Source organism: Rhamphochromis sp. 'chilingali' (assembly GCF_963969265.1).
Source record: "Rhamphochromis sp. 'chilingali' genome assembly, chromosome: 8".
NCBI classification, from domain to species: Eukaryota; Metazoa; Chordata; class Actinopteri; order Cichliformes; family Cichlidae; genus Rhamphochromis; species Rhamphochromis sp. 'chilingali'.
In genome coordinates, this window is record NC_137935.1 from 10,810,057 (window position 1) to 10,826,657 (window position 16,601).

Sequence of the window (16,601 nt, forward strand, 5' to 3'; positions counted from 1 at the left end):
GGTGCAGACCTAGACATTGACCCATATACTGTACGCATGCAAGGATTCATGAAGACCTCCAGGCGTTTGCTCACTCTAAAACCCAGACTCTTCCCCCCACTCTAAACATGGATAGACATGGCATAAGAATGAGATTTATGATGGTTCTCATGAAGCAAATGGCCATTATATCACTAGGAATATTTATGTGTATTGAGATTATGGCTACTAGCTTCACATGGATTCATCTATATGTCTTGGGGCTAAACTTCATTTTCACCATGCAACATGAGATGATATACTCTGACTTTATATTCCAAAAGATAATCATGCTTCCTCAATCGGATTAAAGAAATATGCTAAAAAGAGAGACTACTTCCAATGAAAACAACATAGTGAAACCTCAGGAGGGGACTATTTTTGCACTGGACTTGTAAAACTATCATGAGAGATGATATAATCAAATAAAGTCTCTTTAACTTTGCAGTGTAAGAATTTATTTGTTAATGTTTACTGCCAGTGTTAATCGCCCAGGTATCAACATGAAGAAGCAATAGAGTGCAACTGTACGGTAACAAGTTACAACTATTCCTAAGTCTGGGATGTGGCAATCAATCGAGCTAACTATTCTGACTTAAAATAGAGAAGAACGCCCTCCATCGACCTTAACTCTCAGCAGCCTGAGGACAAGAAACCCCCCCAAAAAACACAAGGTTAGCTTTCGTAGAGACACGGGCCATTTCGTTAACACTTTTGCACTTTGAATTTAAAATGCAGTTGGAAGAAATCTAGAAAAGAGAAAAATAAATGAATAGGAAATAATAATAGAAATAAACAAAGAAAAAGAGACAGAATTAAAGAATTAAAAAATACTCTTTACTTCATAGCCTCAAGGATATACTTCTAATGCACTTGAAATAATTCAGTGTATATTTTTGGATTAAAACCATTGCTGACCAGATGAAAGTCCTCTGCTTTGCTAGTTATGTCCTTAAGCCTTTTTTAAATGGTTTTTTTTTTTTAAATTTCATGTCATTTTATTAATTTTTTGGCTCTTTATTCTGCTTCATAGTAGTTACCTTCTTTGCGCTGAAAAGCTCTATGATTGACTAAAACAGAACCTAGAGGAGGAACATGAATCCAGTTCCTTGTGAGACCAACTCAATACCAAAAATATTAAAATGTTAATATGATTTTTTTCTGTCCATTGACACCAGTCCATCAGTGGGGAAGACAACTGCATTTATTTATATATATATATATATATATATATATATATATATATATATATATATATATATATATATATATAATTTTTTTAACTAATCATGCACCACTGACTAAATCCCTATATGAAGGACTGAAGGAAAGAAGAAAGACAAGCTAAAAAGACGTAAAACAATTACCTAGCTTCAGCAATCAGTTCTGGTCCAGTGATTTCCCTAACTTCAAAAATGAATGTGCCTTTGTCCCTCACAGCTGTTTTCCATGGCTACTATCTTCACAGAGTGTGAGGAAGAGGAAGGGAGCCAGGCACCTGCCCTTTACCCCAGAGTACTCACGGGGGAGAAGGACAGTGAAGCAATTTAGATCCGTTGTCAGTCTGGTCCCCTGAGGTAGGGAGACAGGATAATGTGTCTACTTCCTTGACTGATAAAACAACTTCACAATGCCGGGTCATTTGACTGTCACAGAACAAAGGATCCCAGCGACAAATTTCATTTGATTATATGAGTGAAGTTGCTGCAAGTTTAATTTCCCCCATCAAAATGGGCAAGGTCACAGAATATCATAAAGAGAGGCAGTAAAATTGAAAGCTATTGCAGGAGCCTTAGCCGTATCATCACAAGCCATATCAGATGTCCAGCTGAGCAATGGTAAGAGATATGGAATATGGATCTGTGATAAGGAAGGCCAAGCACAGTAGGGCACTTTTTAATCTACAGCCCCATTAATCTGTGATTAGGGGACTTAAGAGGGATTTATGGCAGAGATAAGAGCAAAGGGTGTGTCCCTCGGGGTAGCCAGGCGTACACAGGAGCCACGCCTGCTCGGGACAGGGCTGGCCAATAAATGACTTAACACAAAAGAAAAGGCACCCTTTTCTGATGAATTAGAGACGATAAGGGAGAGAGGGGCAGAGATAAGCGGGAGAGACGGACACAGAGAGAAAAGACGAGGTACTGTACTCCTGCTGATCAGATGACATTAACAGGAAAGTGAAACTGAATCTTTTACCGTTTCAGCCTCAGAATCCCACCCTGGAATGTGCTGCATGAATGACTTTGCCAGTTGCATCAGATCAGACCTGTTTTTAATGTTACACAAGGCTATCGCTTACACTCCTAAGAGGCAGGATTAGAGCCCTGTGTGTGAGTCTGTATGGAGCTCCAGAGGTTGGGTGATGGAGGGGGTTGATGGATATCTTTATGGCCTCTTTTCCTCCTCATCTCTTTGTCTCCATTTACCAAACACAACAGGGTATGGTTACCTCGCTTATACTACATCAGCACTTGAGAATAGTTATCAATTTCCAAAAAATGGTATCTCTGTCCAAATGCTTTTTTAACACAAGCAAACCAGAAGATTGTTATCTATGAGTTTATACACAACAGTACACTATTGGGTTGGCTGTATTTGTTGTTATAGAAACGAACACTCTCACAGATTACAATGCTCCCATTGATATTTGAGCAAAATATGGCTGTGGCAAACTGGCAATTTGCATACACATCACAACACCCCTTGATAAAAAACAAAACAACCCCCCTCCACCCTGCTTACTATTGTGCGTTTCAGCAGAGCCCACTACAATTTATCCAATCAATTCTTATAATTTTCACAATATGATAAACATAGAAGAAGAAAAAGTAAGCCCAATTACTTGTTATCTTCCACCATACTTGCTCCAATTTCCAACTTGTGCAAACACAACCTAACTATTAAGATCTGTCAGAGTCCCTTTATCACTGTTGTTGCCTTTGATCATCCTGTTGCTTGTTCTCACCTGCAATAAAATCGTGACAAATCAGCTGATGATACCATAAACAAGGCGTTCTACTTCCTTTACTCGGGGCCAAGGGTTACTAGCATAACTTCCAACGCTCTAGGATATTCACACTTATCGCTCATCAGGACAAGAGCCAGCAGAGGTCTCAAGGCCTGAAGCACCAGCCCGAGTTCCTGGCTGTGTCAGCTGGGAAACGCATCCTGGCGCATCCCTCTGCAATGCGAGCCAGGTTGAGAGTAAGACAGCATAGCAAAGTACTCCTTTGGGAGGCTGGCTGGAGCTCATCCTGCTCTGGGGCCCCCATCTGAATCTAAGACAATAGTAGCAGGATTTTAACTTCTGCACCAGGCTGTAGATACAAGGCACAGGAACAAGTAGGATGAATGCAAAAATATTTGTTTCGTGTGTCTTTGAAAGAAAATGTGAGCACAAACGTATTTATAAATAATGTTACACACTGAGGTTTACCCCCACAGTTTAAACAATCCAACATAATTTCACATACACTGTCAGCAACATACCAAGCAGGAGTAAATGTGAAAAGATGTGGCAAGAGAAACACACACACTAAAAATAATGAATTTTCAACAGGCACCCATGGGACACAATTGTGAATGAATTGCAGTTCTTCCTGATACCAATCTGCTACAGTCAGTGTCATTAGACACAAACAAAAGCTGTCAAACTCTGCAGAAGGCCATCAGGGCAGATTTCATTCCTACAGGATAAGTATAATAGCTATTCTTTATTATATCAATTCACTGGGAAGAGGAGGAAATCTGCAGTGGAAAAGACTGGAATGCTTGTTAGGATGCAGCCTGTTAAATTGGCTCTGGAGACCGCAGGCAGATGGGATGAACAGAGCAGCGTGGATGCAAGTACAGAGTCCGTCTGTCTGCATGCATGTGTGTCAGTCTGTCTGGTATCTATCTATCAATCTATTCACAATGTGTGTGTTTGTGTGTCTTTGAGCAGACTTGCAGACTCCTCAAGTTGACCCTGTATATTCACAGTGATGACCTGAGAAGAAAACCTAGCTCAGACTTCTCATGAATGCCGGTGTCAAAGATGTCATTCCATCAGCAGTGCAGATACCCCAGGAAAAGAGTTGTAATTAATATGGAGTGCAGATGACAGGCTTGGACCTTCTATTAAGGAGCTTCATGCAGCACAGTCAAGGCTTCAAGTAAAGAGTGGGGAGGGGATGGGGGGGATTACTGAAAAGAAGCACAAGGGAGCAAGACTGGGCAATTACTTCTTGTTTTTGTTTTCCAGCATTGCCGGTTTTTAATGAGGTTTGACCAGTGTGATCTCTGGGATACATCAAAGCTTTCTACAACAGCAGGATAGGAGAAGCAGAGGTAATTGAATACACTGGTACATTTATTTCCCAACAGGGGACAGTGAGTATCTCACTGCTGACTTACGCAAGCTGCTAGACTTGAAATCCTCAAGTGATTAATACAACTGTATTTCAGCAAAATTAAGTGTTTACTGTTTTTGAAAAAATAAAAAAAAAGCATTCAAGCAAGAATTATGAGCATATTTCAATGGGAATGGCACAGTAGAGTAAATGTAAATAAAACAGTTTGCTTAATTTAATTTCGAAAAGTGCTGCCTGCTTAGTTTTGTGTCAGTAACAATATGATCAGGTGATTCTCTCCTCCCAAGGTCGCTCTCTGGGCTAACTGCAGTATTTCTGTCCAGCCACTAGACATGTGGGGACTGAAGGCAGGGGAGGGGCTGAAAGAGCAGTGAGGAGGAAGAGGGACCAGCACACTCAGCTGGCACAGCCCAGTCGTGGGGAGTAGGGCATGTGGGCTTAATGCCAAGAAAGAGAACTGCTCTGAAGAGATGCCAATGTGAATTGAGGCAGGCATGGCCAAAAGCACCTAATGCTTTTTTAAATGTTATTTATTTGATGGCAACAGTGATACAAGTCTACTTTGGACCAGCGTTACATTACAGTTGCTTAGTGCAAAGCTGAGGACCTTAACTTCTTATGTGGGCTATTCTAAACACTCAGCCAAAAACATTCTGTAGTAAATCTCAGACAGCTGCATGCAGAAAGGGAATTTCATTTATTGCATTCAGTCGAGGGCACAGTGGTAACATCTGAATGTAGAAACCCGGCACATTTCCTTCTGGTGCCCTTTAGGTTAAAAGGGCAAATACAGAGCACATAGTATTGATGTGTCAATGTGTGCAAGCTTAGGTATTGGCATATGCAACAGCGGTTCACATACTGTTGGCTATGATGGTATTCTTAAAGTGAAACGTGGCTCCCACAGCATAGGTTAAGACTCTGTGGAGCCATGTGGCAAAATCCCAGATACACCAGCATGGGCCTGCTGAGTGGGACATGGCCCAAGTCCAGCCAAATGGAACACAAATTGCCCCAAACTGTTCAAAACCTTGCCTGGAAAAAATTTAAGTGGGATGTAAGGTTTGCCATGTGATGCACAGTAAATATTTGGTCAAAATTAATGAAGGGGCAAAGTCTGCCAAGAAGCCTTTTTCTAGACGTCCACAGAGGGGAGACTGTGCCCAGTCTGGCATTAAAAAGAAATTTCCTTTTGCAGACAACTGCTCACTGGCCTGAATGCTTTCCAGCACCCACTTACCACGTCTCTTCCTCAAAACATACACACCAACTGTCCAGGTACACAATGTAATGAACCAAATACTGCTTCCTTTGATGCTTCAAAGTGAAAACAACTTGATCGCAAATTTAGTTACTCCCCATCTGTCAGTTTTCCACATTTGACAGCAGAAGCACTGCTCAGACTAAAGCTGTGAGAAATGCTAGTTTGGAAATATTGATTTAGGATGATTTAAAAAAAAGAAAAAGAAAAGAGAAAGTATATCTGAGTATATCTTAACATCATGCCCTGCCACTGGTCTACTCAACATCCTCTTTTAAAAGTGACCTGTTGAACTGCCAAAATAATGATTTTCAGACAGTACTTCATCATATATGCAGTGCAATACATTATGGTGTGAAAGTCCTTTGTTAGGATAACGGGAAATATGACCATATGTGGAAACGTGTGGAAATATACATGAAAATACAGCACACAAAACAAAAACTGAGTTTGTAAAATTTAACAAGCTTTTAAGTCAATATTTGGTATGACCAATGCCAACGTATTCTTCAATACACTCCAAGTCTTTTAGGCAAACTTTCTTGTAATTTCTTTAAAAAGTCTTCAGGAATAGTTATTCAGGACATTCAAAGTTCTCCTTTGGATGTTGGCTGCCTTTTGTGCCATCGTCTATCAGGATGCCACACTGGTTCAACGTTAGTTAGATTCCTTTTTATGCTGAATGCTCCACAGGTCACTGTTAAGTCATTTAACGAACAACAACAAACCAAAAAAAGAAAGAAAGGAAAATGGTCAGGTTCAAGGACTGTAATTAAAATGAATGAAAAAGCAGCCAATGGCCAAACTTTAAAAGATCTTCAGAAAGCCTGACCAGACCAGAGAATTATACGTCTGGCTCGTTGAAAGAAAAAATAAAGAAATAAGGGGTCGCTCAAGACTTTTGCACAGTACTGCAGCTAAATTGAACATTAGTTAGATTTAGAAGCTACGAATGGAAGAAGAGTTCTGAATTATTTTGGTCTTGTCTAAGATGCTCAACGTATTCCCATCATTGTCACTGTACGCTGTGTAGAGGTGAAGAAAGAACTGTAGTATTTTCTGGCTAGACAACCTGTCAAGACTACATTTTAGCAGGAAGTAAAGCCTTTCTACATTAATGACTTCTAAGGCAGGAAAGGTGAATCTGTCAAGGCAAAGTGCAAACAGGGAAATGGGGATGAGGCCCTAAACCTACAATGAACCTGTTTTAAGTCAGAAGTATGAAGCTCACCATTGAGAGTTGCTGACTGACATACAGACAAATACCAAAGCAATCTTATGTTTAAACGCTGAGGAAGCTGTCTTTCACAGAGTACCTACAATTGTTATTCAATTAGAGCTTTCATGGTTTAAGCAAAAGACGGCACATCAGAAGGAAAGACGGGAGGTGACTGCAAAACAATCACACAGTTGAAGGACTCTGAACTCTTTACAGAAGAACTGAGGCAGATTTGCAAGTCTCTCGAAACTGAGAAGTAAAAGCTTTCTGAAAGAGGGGAAATTCGGAGCCTTTACACATAATTAAAAGGCGTTATTCTTGTTCAAAGAGTTCAATAGCATTTGGACATTTTAGAGACTGTGGCACTTCACACATTATCAACCAAGAAAATAAGAGGAAAAAACAGTTTGGGGTTTTTGTGTGAGATTCAATGGTGACATCAGGTTTCAGAAAAAATAATGTCACCAATTCCCAGAAAATATGTGAGGCTGATAATGGGCTGGGATTAAAGTTAATCTCTTAACTCAGAGCAACAGTGTATTTACATGATGGGGAAAAAAAAAAAAAAATCACCCAGTTATTTGAAGCCTCCTCACCATGGTTACTGCTGAATGGTAGAACAGGCTCCAAAAGCAGTCCTGTAATAGTAAGTTTCAAGGTCACCTTCCCATTAATTATGTTTTTCAGTGCTTCCCCTTAAATAAAGTGCACCCCTCCTACTTCTATCACTGTCTTTTGTGTGACAGAATTAGCCCCCAGGAACCAGTAGATTTAGCTGCTGACAGAACTCACAATAAGAGTGGCTTTTAATCATGAATCTGCACTGCATAAATAGATAACAAATGTTTCAAAACATAAAATAAACAGAATAATAATAAAAAAATGTTTGATATAGGAAGACAACCTTGTCACCAAAGGGAATCTTGAATCTTAACAGTGGCAGCATAGCTGAGAGGGGGAGGAACCAAATACATTAATCAACTAATTAGCAGTCTCTCTTTTAACTGCTAATTTAATCTATTCCTCTCAGCCTCTTTAATGGTATTTTCCCCTGTCAGTTATAACCAAAGGGAGGTTTAGCATTTCAAAAGTGTATCCAGGCCTTGAAATGAGAGGGTAATAGAATGGTCACAGAGGCTGGGAGGAGGCCTGAGCTCTGGGAGTGAGAAAGAAAAGACGGATACAGGGAAAGGCTGTCCTCAATGCCATCTCTCAGTCTCCCCAGTGGAGAAAATGAAAGGGAGGGAGGTCTGAACCTTTTTAAAATGCACAAGGCAGAGCACCCCACGGTAGCACAGCTTCACCGCCACAGCAAACGGTAGGCCCAGGGCAAGCCCTGTGAGAGTTCCTGAGCATGCAAATGTTAGACACGTGAGGGATGTTGGCCATGCAGCCCGAAAACCAAACCAAACCCTCACCGCACCACTGAAGCTTTGTTCCAGGATCTTTAATTTACTCAGCACTTCTAAAAATCAACTTCACCTGTCCCCACATGTCCTCCTCTAAAAAACCCAACTCACAGTTTACCACCTCTATCACCCTAATCAGCACATTCAGCAGTGCCATGAGGGAACAGTAAGAATATGCAATGTGCGCACAGGGAGCCATATCAAGAGTATTCCCACAAGCTGGCGTATCGTGGTATGTTTGACTGCTCCATCCTCCCCTTCGTCCTCTGTTCTTCCTCCCTCCATCCCCCTTCAACACCCTAGGGTAGCCTTTGTGTGTAGCTGCACTCCTCTCTTCACACACCCTCAGTCTCTGGTGAACTATTCTCTTCCCCTCCTCCATGCCTTACAATCGCCCCGTTAAGGCAATACAATACGGCCTCCTCGTCCCTTCCCCACAGGCTTTTTCTGCGTGTCGGCTTGCTTTATTTAAGAAAGACTCTGCACTGACCAGTCACAAAAAAGGCAAGTCTTAAAAAAATTGGGCCAAAACAAAAAAAGAAAAGAAAAAAAGTGGGGGATGGGTAAAAGGATGAAGAGATTTCTTAAGCCCCTTTTGCCACCCCACACAAACACAAGCCCCATGTGCCTGTCTTTTATTCTTGATCACATCTATATTACTGAAATGATCAGGACACCAGTAATACATTCAGGATAGATCAAAAAAGCATGCATGTGTGATACAGAATCAAATGTAACTTGTAGGGCTCTGTAGGAAACAAAAAAGGTCTTTATATTTTTTTAATAACAGAAAGCTGTGGGAATTCTAAGGGTGCCATTTGTGAAATGGGACGGAAACCAGACAACACCGTTCATCCTATAAGGACACAACATTCATCACTTTTAGACCGAGTGGCAAGAGGGAATGTTTGTCCTCCACGTCAACCGACAGAACAAGATGCATTAACTATATTGGCCCAGGAGTCTAATAGCCTAGACATGCCTGCTGCCTTCAAATATCAGCCAGCTGCAGACTAAAATGCTTATATGACTTATATGAAGTTATGTTCCAGAGTATTCTTAGTGTAGACAGCTTATCTCTGTCTGGCTATACGTTTTTGGGGCTTAGACCGACAGACAACTTGACAGACAAAGTGATACTTGCTAAGTAAGTCATGACAACATTATCAGCATGGAGCGAGCAATACTCTACGAAACTCACACCGTCTAAACTGAATCCTGGTGAGACACAGCCGTTAATTCCTGTGGTACTTAAAATACCAAGAAGTTGACACAAAGGACATTGAGAAGTATCTTCCTCAGGTTTTTTTTTTAAAATCTAAATCCTCCATTTCTCCTTGCAGACATCCGTATCAGTTGAGCTGCAGCCACGGCAAATTACAAACTATTGACGTCAGATGGATTTGTTAATTAATCCAATTAAGCAGTCCTTTGAGGTCATTAAAAGAAGAGCAGCCGAGGGAAGGCAGATCATCAAGAGTCACTGCCTAATTTATCTGCCCTCAAACAAACTGTTTTGAAATATTTATCTTGTCGGTCATTAATGAGTTAGCCACAGTTCTCATGGACAGGAAGAGCACACTCGCTGGCCTCCCACATTCCTCCATGTGTTTTCACTAAGCCAAAGTCTACCTAATCCCGGATCTTAGGGTGTAAAACCCAGTTTGATTCGGATTAGGATCAGATTAAAGTGTATTAGTGGAAGTTATGGAGCTACAGCTTTATGGACACCATCATCTCACGCAGGTGTGAGATTTTTAGAGGTGACACGACAGACTCGAGACTCAAATTTCTTAAGAAATCTGCTTTGCTTACCCAAAATCAGTTCAGAAGGTTAAACGCTCAGATAAATCATTATTTCATCATCATCAAATTTTCATCATATTTTATTCGCCACATGCAGTAAACTGCAGTGAAATGATTATTTGTATTTTGGGGCCATTTGAAGCAACTCCTAAACACTATTTCACAGAACTGATAAAGAGAAATGGGTAAGGGAAAGACTGGCTTTAATGAGCATGTTTCCAGGCCATGTGGTAAGAAGCCAGGAGACAGAGATACGTCTCACCTGTGGTCTCTGGCCATTAATTGGCTCTGGAACCTGCTGTGTCCTGTCATATGAAATGTTGTGATGTAGCAGGTGGAAGTGCTCCACGATTTATCAGCACTTATGGGTCAATTTGTCAAGACCTCCACAGCTTGAATGTGCCGGGGCTGGAGATGCTTACCGAGGTGGTACCACTCCCACTGTCTATGTTTTTATCAGCATGACTACACATTCACACTTAGGCACTCTGTTGGGCTGGATGTAATCACTCCAAGGGTTTATAACAGCATAGAAGCCAACTTTTAGAGGAAAGTCTGATATGTGCCTTAAAGGTAGAGCCTCCCTGTTAATATATATATATATCATTCTAACAACCCTTGTTTCCTCAGAGTAATCCATAGCATCTTTCTGTGTGTGAGAAGCAGAGCCACCTCTTGCCCTCATCTGAATGGCACCTCTGAGGCGAGTGCAAGGTTTGATGAGCACTTGGAGGAGAGATAACAACCATTTAGTGTATAGCAGGAGGACAGATCATTCTGATAACAGGGCAAGACAAGACAGAAGGAGGTATCAATTTACACCCTTCACACACAGCAAAGCGGCAATAAGCAAGTCATCACAAGTCTGTCAGGGCAAAGGTCATTTTATCTCTTACTTGCTATTTCACAGATACAAGAAGTATTAAAAATATATTCTCTCACCCAGGCTAAATCTTGAACGTTTAGAATAGGATACAAAGACATGTTACTAAATGCCACTGAGAGTTTGCTTAAGGGATCTGATATATTCCCTACTCCAGAATAAAGTTCTCAGCCATGCAATTAGTGGCAAATGTGAAATATTTTTTCCTGGGAAGTGGCATGAAATCTAATTTTCCTGACACTTGTGTCTAAACCAGGGCTAGTCATTATAGTATTTCTTGTCCAGTCCATCTCTCCCCAGAAAACATCCCGAGACATTCACAGACGGGAGTAATTGGAAACTCTGCTCTCCTACAGGACGGGACCATTACTGGCTTAGGAGCCAGCTTAGGGCGGAGCAGATTCAGTTCTCAGCCCTCACCTCTGACCTGACTTCCTGTTTAGGTGCTACAATATTTTCTTGTAGGTTCACAAGCTCTCCCCATCACCATACAATAAACAATGGCCAAACTTGCATGAAACAAGTCAGAGGTTCAAATAACTCAATGCAGAAACACTGAATCAAAAAATGGATGAATATGGGCTGCCAGACCTTATAGGGAATGAACTGGATATTTTATTGGGGATAGGTCACTTTAAGGCTTAATAAAAGTCATTTAAGTGTGAGTATGAGTTTTGCTGACTATTACTTAGGTAATGAGGTGTGCAGTAGCAACAGTAAACTGCAGTAAAGGGTTCAAATGTCACTGCTATTTCTCTGACACAGTAGTTTCTTTACAAATATAATGTATATTGAGCATCTTCCTGTATAGAAGTTCTGATAACTAGTTTTTTTTGTTTTGTTGTGCAGTTCTTTGTCTACAAAATGTCCCCATTCCAAACCCTCTCCTCTTAATGTCCTAAAATGAGGTGGTAAGCATTTCTTCTCAACTCTGAAGCAGCTGACCTGGAAACCCCAGCTAGCACGGTCCAGAAACTCTATAAAGAGATCCATGTGATGGGTGAGAAGAAACAAAATGTGAAAGATAATGGGAGGGGGGTAATGCAGGATTAGGCAACAAAGACACCTAAAACTGTTGTAGTTCTACATGAGTTGCATACATTTGTATTACAAAACAACCGATGTAGAAAGAAAGAAAGAAAAGAGAATAATCTCTGTGATTTGATTTTAATTTTATAAGCATAAAAATAGTGTTGCACTCAGCAATAATCGTGGTCCAGGGGGAGAATCTTGACATACACAGAAACATGTTCCCCATAGGGGCATGTGCTGTCTGTATGACCGATGATAGCTGCTCTTTCCACTCATCCCATACGGCCTCAGCACTTTATGTGTGACTTTATGTGTGCTCAGCTTTTAAAAGTTAAGACAACCCCTTTACCCTGGATGTTGACTTTTGTGGTGAAAGAAAAAAAAAAATCACCGTTTCGTGTACTTTTCTCATTTCAAAGCATGAAAGTGAAAGAAAATACATTAATAAAATAGGATCATCTTACAAAGGGCAGAGCAATGACTACAACACACTTCCTAACAAAACTCCAGCTCTCAAAATGTGTTTACTTATTTCTGGTAAAGTTTGTAACTACATTAGTGCAGAAACCATTCTGCACGGAGTGCTCCTAAATCAAATACGTTTGTGTATCCACTGTCACTTAAATCATTTTAAAATGGCCTTTATAAAATTAAAGATTAAAACTTGAATTTAATTCTTCCCCGAATTTTTCATTTCAGCTAGTAAAACCCCAGTTAAAGGCTAGCAGATTACTTTGAATCATTACCAACGACTTACCTGAGCACACATGGAGAATTCCTAACAGAAATACAAATCCAATTAAAGTTGGAGACATCATTCAACGTCTCTCTTGTGAGAAATGTTCTCGTATAATCCAAATTATATAAATAAAAATTGAGGCATCCGCTTCTTCATGTCAAACTTCACTCAAAGGGAAAAAGCTTAAAATCCACAGTTTAAAAACAAACACACTGATTTTCGTTTGTGAGTCCCAAACGCAAATGATAAAAGTCCAAGATCAGTCCAACACGAGCCTGATATGGCTTCTTGGTGTAGGTGAAATTGGGGAGTTGAGATGGGAAAGAATAAAACAGAAACAGTCCGAGATTTCAACACATGTTCTGTTCCAGTAGTCCAGTTCAACTGAATGATAGCATGTGTTAAATGTGTGCTAGAATCTCTCAGCGCAGAAGTGGCAGAGCTTTATCCTTTCTTTGGATTCATCCCGTTGCTGCTTTCACTGATCAACCAGGATGTGTTGTTTAAATCGTTTAGTTCCTTTGTGCAAAAAAAGTAGCAAAGTAATAATTCCAGCGCAAAGCAAAACTTAAGTCCAAAAGTGCGTGAAATCACGCCAGCGGTCGCCAGAGTCCACGCTAAACTGCTTGCAGTCACATTATTTCATTCCAGTTCTGAATGTGTCACTTGAGATCGGAAACTTTGCGAGTTAGTCCTATCCTCTCTCATCCACCGGATCCGGACACACGATCACTGCAACTTTTCCATCACTTCCCCCCCCGTTTCTCCTCCGCTGCAACTCCTATCACTTGTGCGCGTCGCAGACACCGAACCTCAGGCGAGTGGGGGGGAATACGGATTCATATTCACAGGATTTCATTCAAGGAAAGCGGAATGCCTCGTCAGTTGGTATGCGCCTTTCTACCCCCTCCATAGACCCGAATCTTTCGCAGAGAGGAAATTTAACCTCTTCCTGCCTGGATCCCACCGAGCAGCAAAGTTTCACAGAGACAACTGGCAGTCTACTGTAATTTCTTTCAGTATGTCCAGTCATGAGACAAACCCTAGAAAGCTAGTCTATCCGGATATGTGTTTTATTATTGCTGTGGCTCCTGACCACGAACATGCAACAGCCGATTCCAGTGCTATTCCTACAGGGATTTAATATAATGTTTTCACAACTCATAGTTAGTAGTCCCTGTAATGGGTTTAACATACTTTAAGGTTTTGTTTTCCCTCCGATGGTTTCTTAGACCAGTGATTATGCAACTTTATAAACTACTTTAGGTATAAAATTTTGTTATTTTAATCATTTTAAGCATTAGGCTAGAGTTGGATGAAATATCTCTTCTTTAAATATCCAATACTGTTTTTAAAACTCCCTTTGTTTTACAGTACATGTAAAACAGTAGTCCTCCAGTCCAAGCAGCTAAATGCTGAGACTGGGAGCTGAACTCATAACATGTTTTTCCAAATACCCCCAGCCTTTCCACCGTTTCAGAGAAACAGTATGAATACATTTTAATATAAACCCAAAGAAAACAGCTCACAGTTATTGCGACAAAGTGCACCGTCCATGACCACAGATAGTTAATTGAATTCTGACAGTATTTATATTCTAGCTTATCATTTCCTTAAAACAACAACAACAACAACAACAACAACAACAACAACAGAATAACCTATATAAAATGTGTCGTCCCGCTCCCCCTTTTTTGTGAGATTTCTCCGCTATGGTCAAATCAGTGCAGTTTATAGATCCCAACTTCTGAGGCGCAATAGTAGGCATGACGACTTTAGACAGCGAGTAGCTGTCTAACATGTATAAATTACAACTCAGCAGGATATACTATATACTTTATTAGAAGACCCAAAATGTGGAAAGAAAAAAAAAGGAATAGCAAAAAAAGAGCCACTGAAAGACACATTGCCTCACATTAGATCAGAGCGTCTGTGTCGGATCAATTGAGCATTTGTTACCACACAGCGCCCTCCAGTGAACACTATGTGAAATAATCCAACAACGACTGCTTTGTCTGCTTTCGTGAAAGAAGGTGTGGCAGTATTACCACCTGGCACTGAAATATGTGCCCCAGCTTTTTTCAGACAACAAGGAAGTGTTCACACTGTGAAACCTGAGCACACTGGCTTGCTGTGATTACTGTTATAAGGCGTTCATCTTCATTAGAGGGAAGGAAACAGAGTATAACAAGCCCTAACAATCCTTTCTGTTTTACCATGACAGCATTTTGGATGGTAAAAATATTATTATGAATACATAAATTAAAAATATTTCTAACACGCATGGTTTAGAACACCTCTTTCTGCATTCTTAAATTTAAAAAAATATTCTTAGATCTACTTTAAGCCTTCGCTGCTTTGATTGTTTCCTTCTCTGTGCCCCAGTTTTCACTCCTGCTGATGAACAATTCCACATGACTGACATATTAAGAGAGCAGTCTGTTTTTGTTTCTCATTCATCCATGTGTGCATTACATTACACTTTTACACACTCCATTCTCACTCCATCCTTGTGCCAGGTTTTCCTAAAAGCTTTTGCAGCCCTGGATCTCTAAAGTGGCTGTTCAGTTGATCACTACCAGTTGAATAGTAAAATTTCCTCTAGCCAGCAGCAGATGACAGTAACATAGAAGCAATTATCAGCTAAGTTCATGGTTAGCTCCATCAACACAGGAGGGTGTATGAAAATGCTGACTGCTACAAGAGGACGTGAGTATTTTAATGGCTAGATGTTGCCCAGCAAAGACTAAAATGTAGGTATAAAACTGAATTTCACATAGCAGACACAGTTATCTGTGTCACAGATCACTCATAGGGCTGTCTTATGTCTTTTTTCACATTAGCTACAAAAAAGGAGACCCCCCCCTCCCAAGATGACACAAGAGAGGCCGAAAATTGTTCCCAACAATAAAATGCCGTTATGCTTTTATGCCATTCTTGGACTCTAACCAGGACCAGGACAATAACTAAATATGGTCAAATTACATTAAAGTCTTTTGTAATCTGTCTTCTTGTAGTTTATTTTCTTCTTTCTTCACTCTTCTTCAATGGTTGTTAAGAAAAGAAAAGAAAAGACAAGAAAAGACAAGAAAAGAAAAGAGCCAGTACAAGTTATGATGACTGAGCTCTGTAAATGGAGGTTCTTTGTCCTCACACTTCCTTCTATAACCTTGATTAGACTAGCAAAGGGAAAAAAAGTGACACAATATCAAGGCTGTGATGGCAAGAGCCAAGCTGAGAGCTTTTAACACTACAGCCTAACGTTTCCTACAAAACATCTTCCAAGAATTTGTGAGGTAAAAAAGGACACAAAAACACCCGCTCCCAGACTGCAAAGTGCTCCAAATAATGTTTTAACAGTTGTTAACTAAAATTACTTTTTGATCCTGTCAAAAATTTCAACTGGTAGTTACATGGCATTGCAGTTTTGTACTTACTGTGAAAGATCTGGCTACACTTGTGGAATCGCCTCAAAGTCTGATGTTTTCTGTGAAGTTCAGGATTGTTTGGCATCTGTTTGCACCAATGGGACTTCTGTAATCCAGATAGGCGATGGGTCGCGTGTGGACCCTTATGGTCTTTAGGGACTCCCAGCATGACCAACATTGCAAACACCATCACCAGCAAACCAACAATCTGCATGGCGATGAGTCTACACAACACAGAGCCAGGGTAATGTAGATGTGCATATAAAAACACACCTTTCAAACAATCTACTGAAGTAAGGAAATTTCACAAACACTCCTTAATTCATCCCTGCTCCAATTAGATAAAAGACACTCCTTAAAATGTAGCAAATAATAAAAATGCAATCCAAATTCTCCAAAGCAACAACTTGCAAACACTGCCGCACTTCCCACCAGTCCTTCATGCTGCTAC

General features: G+C 40.4%; 1 protein-coding gene across 5 annotated transcripts in view; it reads right to left on the bottom strand.

Moving 5' to 3' along the window:
• robo1 (roundabout, axon guidance receptor, homolog 1) overlaps nucleotides 1–16,601 on the bottom strand; it is a 227,122-nt gene that overhangs the window by 117,889 nt on the left and 92,632 nt on the right. The window contains exon 1 of one of the 5 annotated variants that reach the window (XM_080889648.1): nucleotides 12,741–13,693. The exons of 3 other annotated variants lie outside the window; for them this stretch is intronic. In XM_080889648.1, coding sequence (XP_080745774.1) covers nucleotides 12,741–12,801 — 61 coding nt within the window. In that variant the 5' untranslated portion in view covers nucleotides 12,802–13,693. Of the gene's footprint in view, nucleotides 1–12,740; nucleotides 13,694–16,601 lie in introns of those variants that run through there. One more of the 5 variants, XM_080889651.1, reaches the window with a different exon arrangement.